At 34.8% G+C, this 12,595-nt stretch overlaps 2 protein-coding genes across 2 annotated transcripts; both read right to left on the bottom strand.

The window, feature by feature from the left end:
• Positions 1-1,964: 1,964 nt before the first annotated feature.
• LOC120637311 (GDP-fucose protein O-fucosyltransferase 1) lies at positions 1,965-5,403 on the bottom strand. The gene is made up of 4 exons (XM_039909091.1): positions 5,216-5,403; positions 4,649-5,101; positions 3,801-4,086; positions 1,965-2,457 (listed from the first exon to the last, which is right to left on the bottom strand). The coding sequence occupies exons 1-4, from the start codon at positions 5,304-5,306 to the stop codon at positions 2,157-2,159; spliced, it is 1,131 nt and encodes a 376-aa protein (XP_039765025.1). The 5' UTR covers positions 5,307-5,403; the 3' UTR covers positions 1,965-2,156.
• Positions 5,404-7,347: 1,944 nt separating this feature from the next.
• On the bottom strand, positions 7,348-12,427 carry LOC120637303 (WD repeat-containing protein 55 homolog). Its single transcript, XM_039909082.1, has 5 exons — positions 12,160-12,427; positions 11,161-11,489; positions 10,472-10,589; positions 9,045-9,213; positions 7,348-8,385 (listed from the first exon to the last, which is right to left on the bottom strand). The coding sequence occupies exons 1-5, from the start codon at positions 12,269-12,271 to the stop codon at positions 7,887-7,889; spliced, it is 1,227 nt and encodes a 408-aa protein (XP_039765016.1). The 5' UTR covers positions 12,272-12,427; the 3' UTR covers positions 7,348-7,886.
• Between the last annotated feature and the right edge of the window lie 168 nt (positions 12,428-12,595).

Below are 12,595 nucleotides of genomic sequence, written 5' to 3'. Positions count from 1 at the left end.
AGCGATTTCTTCCAGGCAATCTATGGCGAAGAAAACTAAATCGGAAAATAGTTAGGTGGTCCATGTATGTAATATTTATTCTAGCTAGCATTTGGCTAGCAAGAGGTGCACTATATTATCTAATCACACAGCACAATGTGTTCCCGAATTAACTGAATGGGTCGCATTCTAATCCGATAAGTATTTGATACGAGTCAATTTGTTTTAAAATATGGGTAAGATACTTATCGCCGTAAAATTGAGCGGTCATCTTTAAACAGTACAACAATTCGCAGGCCATCTAAGGAACACATCCTATAAAGTGTGTTCATCAAGCGGTTGCATAGGTGATAAACCTCATGTGCCCTGTAATTACTTTCAAATAACACTTGCTAACTGGAACAAAGAAATACTTACTTCGCCAATAAGTAGTTTGGTGGCAGGCATGGCGGTACTACTCCCCCGACGAGCATTGTCACAAGGGTTCTAGTACTAGCTTCTAATAAAAATCCGCTTAGAATGGTATTAGCTCTTGATATTAGTAGTCTAGTATGCTAAGAGCATTAGCTATTATTAAGCTAAGAGTTAGGAATACATATATTCGTTTTCCGAAATCAGCGTCACCTGTAAAATTCAAAATCTCTGGCTGAGTTTAGGACGTGGGCTTAGGACTTCAGCGCAACAAACTTGAATTTATAAAATAAAACGCGACTATAGATATTTATATATTTTATACTACACTCTAAACAAATCATTACAAAAATGTAAACCAAATGATTGCAGAAAATATTTTTACCGTTTTTACCCGTCACTTCATCCACATTTATGGGTTTTTTAAATCCCGCAGGAACCCTTTTTTTCCCGGTATAAAATGTATTGTGTGGCGGTCTCTAGCATGCAAACTATGAGTATCCAAAATAACATCAAAATAAGTCCAGTGGTCAAGCCATGCATAGGTAGCAAATGCTATATTGTTAAATCCTGTAGGTAACTTTTCCGACATAAATATTATTAGATGTACATCTCCAGAATGAAATCTAAATGTATGCTGAATTTCATAAAATTGGTTCAACGGTTGAACCTTTTTTTTGTTGCCGTGGGGGAAATCTTAAAAGATACCCGATTCTCTGCGGGTGCGTTTGGGTTATGTGGGATTTCTACCCACTAAAACCCCCTCGGTAGCCACTTGTAGCTCGTCCTGGGAAGATTGATGATTCCCGACTTCATGTAGGTGGTACGTCACTTGTCAACACAGTTTGCTTAGCTTTAGTATTTAGCAAGCGACTGTCTTCCCAGTGTCGTAAGTAGAGGTGATGACGTGACTGCTAGTCCCCGTCAGACCGTTCTCGACCCTGATATCCCTTCGTCTGGGACTATTGAGCAGCGTGGTTAGCACTAGCTCTCCGGAGCTTTCGCTCTCGCGGCGCTCGGAAAACCGAGCAGGATTGGCTCGCTTTCGATCTCGCTCAGCGGCCTCCTTTTCTTGACTAGTACAGTTTCAAAGAAGGAGACTACCGCCTTCCACGCTCTATCCTCCGCAAGCATTACTGCTATCACTGCTGCAGGAGAAAGATCTCTTCCAACGTGGCTGATAAGTAGGTGGCGCTCCTGGTGCCAAGCAGGGCAGTCTTCGAGTGTATGCTGCGCGGTGTTTCGGTCTCCTTCGCAATGGTGACATTTTGGTGTCACCTAACGACCAATTTGACACAAGTGCTCCCCAAAACAACCATGCCCGGTGAGTAGGTACCTGAGTCAGTCTAAAGGTGGCATTTCCACTTGTCCTTGACAGACAGGCCTCGAAGTTTGGACGGTCAACGGTTGAACCTAACATAGCTAACAAACAGACGCACTTTATTTATATATAATATTACCTAGTATGGATACATCGGAGTCGCATTGCTACCAAACTTTTCGGAGCTTCAAGCTCCAACACCGTGGACCTATTCCTGGTGAATTATATATATATATGATTCTACTTGAGCCATATATATATATATATATATATGGCTCAAGTAGAATCATTCTTGCCTTCTTATTAATTATCTTTAATTCTTTTTAAAGATTGACACTGCTGTTACCTTCATCCTTTCTTCATCATTTAGTGTTTTGTTTAGCGATATTCTGTGGCAACATTTCAGTTTCATTCTGAACGTTTCCCTTACTCAAGTATACACTTATTAAAGTTCTTCATGTTTAGATTTTTTTCTATCAGGAAAGGACCAAAATTCAGAGGGTAATCCTTTAGTATCTCTTTCTCGTTTAACAAATGCTGTGAATGATGATACACAGTTACCAATAAAATAATTTGCTTGGCCTAAAACAGCTAAATCCAGATGTGGATTACTAGGTTGAAGTCTTAGTACAGTTATTTCCGAATTCTTAAGGGAGCTTTGTAAGTCTTCAATCATATGGTTGGAGTCAGATGCAACAAAAACATACTTAATATCTTTGAATTTTTTAAGAGCTCTTTTGACTTGTCTGAAAAGTAGAAATACAATATTATATATAAATACATTATAAGCTGATATCCGCGACTTCGTTCGCATTGCTTAAGGTTTTTTTATTCCCGCGGGAACTCTCCTATTTTCCGGGATAAAACGCGTATGTGCTATTCCAGACAACAATCTATCTCTGTAACAAATTGCAGCCAAATCTATTTAATAATTGCAATGTAATTGAGTAACAAACATACAAAGTACTTTTTATCCCGGAAAATATCTTTTTACTATGGGATAACACGTTTAGAGCGTGGTAAGGAATTCGAGCGCGGAAAGCTAAAATGTTATAAAATAACAATTACATTGGTAACAAATTATTGGTGTGCAGAAATTATTTATGCTATGAGAGATCGGGATTTTAAGTAGTTGTAGTAGCTTCTGACCGCGACTTCGACTGCGTGGACGGATAAGAATTGGGTCTAAAACTTCGCTCGTTAACAATTTTTAACCTTACCATGGGAACTACTTGAGAGATCGACGATAGAAAATACATGTCTTTTTCCATCTCTCTCTCTCTCTTTCAGCGTGATGCACGGCCATGATACCGACAGGCATAATGAAAAAAATTACAGTTTTACTTTGGTAGTGTTGATTATGCCCTCCAAATTTTTTTTTAAATTTCTTCAATGTACAGAATTCGACCCAGTACAGTTTTAGCATAAGTATAGAATATAGATTGATATTCGACATAATTATTCAATATTCATAATTAGTTATTTTTAAATACGAAAATATTTCCTTTATTATGTTTATAATATATTTAGCGAACGATTCTGGCTATATGTCGGATTTAACATGGCATGCAAAAAAAAACAAACTATTAGTATTTAAAAGTCTAGCCTGTTTTTTCTTCGCAAGTGTTAAGATAATCGTCGTATGAATCGCGTAGGGTACATTACTCATAACACTTTGGGCTTCCTTATCGCGATCGCTTACAGCTCTCGTCTAGTACCGCGACCGCCTTGACTTTAAAATGCAATGTAACCTTTCGTGATGCATAATGTACTATTAATTTTCATTCAATTTGTAATTTATTATTGATTCATACATTCAAAAAGCCAGTACCTCCTTTTCATAAAAACGACATGTTGGTCTCAACCCATGTAGAATGTTAATGGAATTATACACTGTAACCTAGTGAAATAGAAAAAGGCTTTGATTTAACTAATCGAAAAAGCAGTTGAAATATTTTAGTTTGGAGCATACCAACAGTCTACAACTTTTAACAACAAATGGTTAACAACTAACAAATGGTTTTTTGTTGCCTCTGTTTCAAAAAAAAGGCCAGTCTCAAACCCCTTTAATTTTTTTTACATTACTTACTTGATTATGTCACTTTTATGTGGCAGGCACATTGATGAAGTTAATTTTCCCTTTTCATTTTTATATCCAACACATTGTGGTGCTGAAAACAGTTTTGGACTATCTGGTATGTGTTGACAAGCTTTTACCCAATCTTGGCCATTCCTTAAATGTATTCCCAGAAACCCACCATTATTCATATTCTTCTTAATAAATAACCTTGATTTGCTTAGAATTTCACTGCTCCATGTTAAATACTTTTGTAGATGTACATTTTCATGTTGAACTGGAAAGCTTGCTGGTGCACCTAGTAACCATTAATATAATTTTTCTTTTGAACACAGTATAAATTTAAAATGTTGATTTTTAAGATATTATTTTATAAAAGCTGATGCCACTTTCTCTGTGTTCAATATTTAATACAAACTTATTAACCCTATACTACATCCTTCAGAGTTTTAAAAACTCTTTTAGTAGAACTCCTCTTTTTACTATGAACTATGCAATATAATTTTCAAACTATTTTTGTGTATTACAAATTGTACATATTTGCATATATACAATTTGAATTCTACCCAGAGCCAGGCAACGTCAGGCAAAAAGGTATTTTTTTCTGTAACTGCTACTAAAACAAGTATGTTTTCCAGGTTTATGTGCACAATATGTGTGACTAATTGGTATACTACAATAACTTCTAAATGCAGGAAAAAGATTGGGATTTATGAAATATTGTAAGAATCCTTACATCATTCTTCCCAGTGTCACTCAAACTGGGAAGAAAATTTAGGCAGGATATATTTGTAAGTGCAGATGAGAATACCCACCTCAACATTTCTCTTATGAGGCATGCAAAACTCTTGTATACATACCAGTAAATGCTAATACAGGCCATTGATCAATTGGATATTTATGTGTCCAAGATTCCATCATTTTACTATTATGAGCATCATAGTTTAAGGGTCCATAAAATTCAGATTTAACAAAATCAATATCAAAAGTATTCCAAAATGGTCCAAAAGGATTACCAGACTTTGCATTGCAACTTTTATCTATTTCACCAATTCTCTCTGTATAGCAAAATGAGATTCTATTTTGTGGTGGCCATATAACTGGCGCAATGTTTTCCATAAAAGCGTTCATGGTTATAACATAATTGTATTTTTTTAAAGGATCAATATTAAAATAGGTGTCAAACGGAACTTGTATAGATTTCACCTCTCCATATCTATATTCAACCCAGGGTGGTAATACAAGTGTTCTGTTGATAGCTTTACTAAATGCTAATGCTCCTAAAAAGTTATCAGCTTGGTTGCCAAATCTACCTGAAAATGTGACATATTTATCTGGTGATAAAACAAATAGATAATTGATTTCATTCACAGGCTTATTTTCACAGAAAGATTTTTATGCTTTAAAGTTTATAATATAATACTTACCCATACAGGGACAATAAACGACATAACCGTAAGTTTTATAACTTAAAATGGTTACTAAATTCAGCGCTAAAATTGTGAATTTAGTTATCATTCTTAATGTTTAATAATTTTATTTTAAAAAAACGAGAGACTAGGAAGATAAAAAATAGTTTAACACATTTGAATTGTTTCTTTGAATCACTTATCCATTATTGTTTACGTAGGTATAATTAATCTGTGGTACCTATAACACAGATTAATGATTTGAACTATATAGTGTCGTTCATCGGTAGTATGGAGGGTAGAGGCCATACTATAGAGTTTTGTTACAGTAATTTTATAAAGTGGGTAAATATAATTAAACTTTGGATAACTGTTATTTGATTTATTCCAGATATTTTGTTAAACCGATTTGTATTTTAACTTATGTGCTGATAATTCTTTTTTAGTTAATAAAGCAATCATTTATTTCCAGTATACCTCTCTAAGAAAAATATTGTTACAAAGATAAAAATAAATACAAATTGACATTAATATTTACAAAAAATATAACCCTCTATTTATGGGCATGGTACCAAAAATGCTGGCGCTATTGCACCTTTGAATTGTTGGACTTACCCGTTGGGCTGAATTGGCTCTTGGGTCACCAGAGGTCAAAGCCAAATTTTGGACAGCGCACGCCTCATCGACCACGGTACTTTAGTCATACCTTCTGGTCTCTTACCATCATCCCTGAACAATCCGGGAGGTTCCAATTGTGCTGAGAAGCAGAGGCCATAGCGCGACGAACTATATCATTGATAGCACCGTGACGATACAAACGGCCAGCACTTCAATTACAACTAAGCCCATGGTGACGCAATTGTTCCACACGAATGCCACAGGGGTAGTAATGAGGCTCGCATACCGCATACCTTAATTCCCAAGCGTAAACATACGGCCACACGAAGCGATGCTCGGTCGAGTATCGTCCCTAAGCTGTAAGATGGCAAAGCGTGTATCTAGTGACCTGACTCCTTCTCACATACCGCTATAATTCGCGCCTTATTCGATGTCGGGGTGCATTGTGCCACGAGACCCACGTGTGCTAAGAGTATCCCAAAGACCTTGTCATTTCACAGCAGAAGGAAAGCTCTTACCAGGGCAAGAAGTACCCCAGGCTGGTTACTTCTTGTCTGTAGTTCTGGTTTTGCCCCATTCATCAGTCAGATTAAGAATCGGACTGATGAATGGGGCAAAACCAGAAGCGGAAGAAAGGAATGCTGGGAGTACTACGCTTGTAATGGAGCGTATGCCTATGTAATAAAGAGTTTTGAAGAAATAATTAAAATTATATTTAATTCGCAGTCAATGTTCATGACATTTTGATTTAATTATTGTTCACTTTATTGCACAACCAAAAAAATAACTGACGCGCGAAAAATACGAGTGGATCTTTTGGACGTAAAATACAAAAAATATATATACATGTAAAACATATAAATACATATTTATATATGTATTCAAATTTAAAAAAAACGTGTAAAGAGGAAAACATGGTGACAAGAGTGCTTACATTGCGGAAAAGATCACTCAAATCTTTTTAAGAGGTTCTACTTACCTTGACCTGTCTCTTAAACGACGGTCTCTTTTTATCGACCCAGGCAACCCGTTCCACAGCCGAACTGAGTCTAAAGTAATAGTCTGACATAAAACCAGTCTTGCAAGCAGGCACAGACAGTAGCAAACTATTAATGGAGCGCAGGCTGGGATCACAGACTGCACTTAAATTTGCTCATATTCATAGCACATAGGCGTAATAGGATCATTCAGAACCGCGAACAAGGTAAAGATGTCAGTTGTTGCCTGCGGTTCCGTATCGGGAGCCACTTGAGCTGAGAGCGATACTGCGAGACATGGTCCTATTTGCAAAGGTTAAAGATGAACCGTTTACACGTGTTCAGCAGTCGCTCAAGTTTGGACATTGCAAATATAATTGCAATATCAGTAGGTATTTACGTTATAATTTATTGAGTGAAGCAATAAAAAGGATGCTTATGAATGAATGTCAAGAAATTTGCTAATAGTACTCGTAACATCATTAAACACGTAACAAACAAACAAACAGACACACTTTTTTTTTTTAATAGGTATTCAAAATAAAAAGAACGCTATGCAATTTTACATCTTTATTAATAGTGTCTTAGACCATAAATTGTAGGTATGTAGATTCCTTTATTAGATTGCCGTTATGGGCTTACATGCAAGAGCACAATGACTTGTTGTCTCAAATAGTATGGGCCAATCACATACAACACTTTTAGTTTTAATAAAAAAATAATTTTTCGTATATTATTATATTAGTAGTATTTTTGAAAATTTCTTACTTTAATTTAATTGAATTGTATTTGAATCATAGTTTTAATGCGTATAACTGTTATCTGTTGATATTAAAAAAAAACTTTTCTATTATACTTCATTTTAGTACCTACCAAATGTAAAGAGCTTTTTTCAGAATCTATTCTTGTTTGTATACAAGGCCACCAATGCATTATTGTCTTAATCCTTTATCTACCACTACTATTTAATTTGATTTTTATTTGTATGTACTCATGATGATCAAATTAAATAGTACATAGTACGTGTTGACTCAAGAATGTTAAACATTTTTTTTTAACCAGAATGAATTATTAGGTTTTTTGATGAACTGATACTATACTAATCCTGAAAAAAAATCTGAAGCATTTTTAATATTACTTGAAGGTAAGTTGTTTATCATATCTTTCTTTTTGTTATGTTTATGATTGACATCAATAAGGGAGTCAATTGATTCAAAGTATGAAATATTCCAAAATTTTACATCATTATCGTGTGAACATGAAGCAATATATTGACCGTCATGGCTTATGTCAAGAGCTTCGACCGGCAAACTATGTTGACCAACAACACCTAGTTGACGTTGAGGAAACATATGTGCTGCCCTTAATATGCCGTCTTCGCCAGATGACACAACAATGTTTTGTGTAATAGGGATCATGCATTGTATTGAATGTTTCTGACCAATATATTCATCACTATGTAGTCCGAACTCCTTCCAATTGAATAAGTAAAATTTGCCAACTGAAGATCCAACTAGCAATTTTGTCTCAGAACGAAATAATCCCATACAAGTTAATTCTGCGTCATATTGTTCAGATCTAGAAAATATTTTGCTAAAATGAAAAAAAGAGTGTTTTAAAATTTAATATTTGCAGTACAGAGAAAGGCTACTGCTAAGGCTGCTCGGAGTAATTCGACAGAATCAAATCAGAAATCAGGCGATCCGTAGAAGAGCCAGAGTTGATAATATAAACTAGGCGTCGCAAAACGCTTAGATGACTGATGAACGGCGAGTCGTCGATGGCTCAAATGTGTTTGGCCACAATTATTTTATAACAATAATAATTGTGATCGATCAATGTACTTATCTACTAATGAACGAATATTTGTTTGTTTTTCTACAATTAATTGTTTAAGATATAAAGCGTGCACTGATGACCGGAAAAATGCTGCAAACAAATTTTTGACAATTTGTTGCACAAAATAGTTTAAGTTTTTTCATTCGTGGCTTTGTCATTGATCGCCTACTGAGACACGACTGCATTAGCAGACCAGGGCAAGTTTGGAACCCGCCAAGCTTTATAAGTTTGAATTACCGAATGTGGTTATCACCTCACTTCACAATAATGGTATGGCGTATTACGTAGGCCTACATGAAGATAGAATTTTGAACATAGTAAGAAACGTAATCAAACTAAACCGTTAAAATTGCATGCAGAGCAAAATTAATGAATACCAATATTATTTGATATTTTAAACGTAACCATCGTACCTTCCTTTTAGGTCTATTGATGTAAGCATTCCATCCCCTCCAGCACACACAAGATACTTTTGGGCGTCATTTGTGATCATGTCAGAAATATATTCTTCACCAATCTTTATTGTAAATATTGGATCTTGTCTTCTTAGATCCCACAATTTAACTGTACCACTGTCATCACCTGTTTCAAGTAATAAAATATACTTATATAAAACATTATTTATGTTATATAATACCTACTAGCTGTTTCCTGCAATTTTACGCTCGTTAACTGAAGTTAAGTCATTACGCAATGTTATACTTGCCACACAAATATTTATAGACGTAAACTTAACCTCTCGCATATCTACTTTCCGACACCCGTAAGGCTTTTCCTAATATTATTTTTTATTATATCCACGTCCTTAATGCAAACAAATGTCAATTTGGTATAGTGGTAGCTGATATTTCGGGTCAACAGATAGAATACTTCATATTCCGATAAACAATAAGTTTCCTCTGGGAAATGGAATGAAGATTTTTATCAATTTAACTTCATAGCTCCGTTGAATTTGAACTGATTTTAATATTTATTTTTTTATTTGACTGTATGTATTGACTTATTTTAGATGTTGTCTCATGAATTATCTTATTTTAATAAGGATCTGGTAAATATTGTCGGAGATAAAGGACATAACTCTTCACAAATAACAGCAAGTCGGTACTTCTATTATAAATGCGAAAGTTTGTGAGAATGGATGTATGGATGGATGTTTGTATGTATGTATCAACTAAAATAACAATACAAATTACGCTCAGAATTCTATAATATTGCGTCTGGCAAGAAACTATAATAAATTTTATTCAAAACTTGATGTATTCCATTTGGGAGTTTCTGCGTGAAAGAGTAACAAACATATCCATACATCCATCCTTACAAACATTCACATTTATTTATATATAGGATAAGTAGAAAGTAGTCATATAAAATAAAGACATATTTGACTTTTCCATAGTCCACCAGGCTGGGCCAGTGTGGTTTGAATGACTGACACACGCCTTTGAGAACATTATTGAGAACTCTCAGGCAAGCAGGTTTCCTCGCGATGTTGTCCTTCACCATTGAAGCATTACTTGCTCCATTTCGCAGAAAATGTACATAACAGAGTTGCGTGCTGGAATTCGAAATCGGCCCTCCGAAAGTAAACGCGATGTCCTAACCACGGGGCTATCGTCGCTTCACTCGGCTAACGCCGCTTCTATCGAAAGTAATATCAGGGCACAATAATAGTTTAATGGATGGGATATGAACCACCTTCAACCACTAGACTTCAGCCACGCGCATCTGACAGATATGTGATGAAACATCGCTCAAAAAACTTCAATGTATAATTTTTCACTTAATTGTATAGGTAGTTGGTTAAAAGGCTGAGTTAATGGACACTGTTAAAGGTACATACCTGAAACAATTTTATTACAATCGAGGGGGAACAATTTGTATACAGGCTCATCATGTGCATTTTCAAAACATTGTTTTAATTTTCCACTCTCTACATCAGTAGCCATCACTGCTTTATCCTGGAAATGCATGTTTCTATTTGAATGTGACTCATAAACCTCCTTAAAAGTTTTCTTTAGGGAAAATGATAATTAGAAAATTTTAAAGGAACAGCCAAAAAAAATTAAAGCAATTATTTTGTACAAGAATTGCCACTTTGGATAGATTCTGATTATTTCATTCTTTCATAAATGGAGTTCTTAAAACTGTATTTTAATTCATCAATGGACATCCACTGCCAGACAAAGGTCTTTTAAAGGAGTTTTATATTTCACAATCTTTTTCAGCCTCATTTGACTTGTTTGTTCTTATCTGCCAATGAGTGGGTGGGTGAAAATGGGTGGTTTACCAAGACTATGTTTCCCAGTGTGGTCTTGATTCTAGCACCTTTGTCCCACAACATCCATTGTTTAAAGGCTTTGGCTGACTGGCTGGCTGGCATGATTAAAAAACCTTTCCTATAAATTTTGTATGTTCTAATATGTAAATAGCAAGTTTTTATTATATAATCTTCAATCTCATTACATAGGTATGTATCCTATAACCTCCTATATAACTATAATAATGAAATAAATGCAATTATATCCGTACCTTGGCTGTAGTAAACATAGTAACACCGTTATTGTCAAATTCTACATCTCTGCAGGCTTTTAAATGTAATTCCATTGTTTTAAGCAAATTTGTCTCATCATTACTATATTCATAAAGCAGTACATCTCCTACAATGTTTGCTATAGCTATTATGTTGTTTGCTGGATGGAAACAAATATCTACAATAAAGTCTTCAGTTTTTATGCTTGGAGGATGGTCTCGAGGCTTATTTTTCTCTGCTTTAATAGCTTTAACAACTTCATCTTCACTGTCATCTGAACTGTTTTGGTCATCTTTGTTATTTTCATTTTCATCATCCTCTTCAGTATCTAAATAAAATACATGTTGTATTTTGAATGGTGATTTTCATCTTTCTATAATAAATTAATCTTTAATTAATATAAAATCTTTATCCTATACAAGAAATGCTGCAGCATCACCCACAATTTCCCCACAAATGTGTGAAAAGGTTATAACAGAATTGCTCTTAATCCCTAGCTTATAAGAACAGTACATATACAACCATAAAAGAGTAGCTTATATCACCCTTGAACCATAAACTTTTTCAATAGAAGCAATGATGTTACTGCATAATTATGACCGAAACACTTACAGATTTATTATTTTAAATAAAGATGGGTCAGCTCAAGCCACTTTTGACATTATCATGAAACTTATATGCAATGGCAGCTCTTATTTTCTCTTAAGGGGAACTCAAGTTACTAATATAACAGGAAGCTGGATGGTTGGAGTCTGTATGACTATATTGCAAAACCAATATGGTGTTTATAATTACACCTATACATTCGACTGATACACAATTACGGTATTTTAGTAATTTATGACTTAAATAAGTATATTACTAAAGTTACTAAAGTATGTATGAAGAGGATACAAACAGCAATAAATAGCTCTAAGTATGCAATATCAGACCCGAAAGCACTGATATTAAGGACACTGGACCGCCGTAATATAGATATAGCCAAAAATGGGAATTACCAACAGATGAATCTATTACTCCTTGCTCCATTTCAGACACCTCATGATCACTGTCATCTTCACTACTATCGTCAGAAGAATCTTTATCAAATTCTCGAAAATTTAAAGTCATAATGAAAAAATATCAAAATTAATCGTAATGAATAATATGTGGCTTGTAATTAATAATTGTGAGGATTGGATTAATAAGTTCATGAATGAAAATAAACAGTCAAACAGAGAAAGGTTAACTTTATCAAGTTAACAGGCGTGCGATGTGCGTGTCACAACTAACAACTGGAACTGTCAATTGACAGCTGAATGCCGACAGGTTACTTTTTTTTTCTTCGTGCTTTCCCGTAGGCAAAGATATATCACCGCACAGCCATGCCTTCAGTGCGACAGGTTCTTTCTTGACTAGGGATGGAAAACGTTGAGTTGTATAACATATTACCAT

Source organism: Pararge aegeria, chromosome 3, assembly GCF_905163445.1.
Source record: "Pararge aegeria chromosome 3, ilParAegt1.1, whole genome shotgun sequence".
Lineage (NCBI taxonomy): Eukaryota > Metazoa > Arthropoda > Insecta > Lepidoptera > Nymphalidae > Pararge > Pararge aegeria.
Note: the sequence above shows the minus strand (reverse complement) of the source record. Positions and strands in the feature narration are given on the sequence as shown.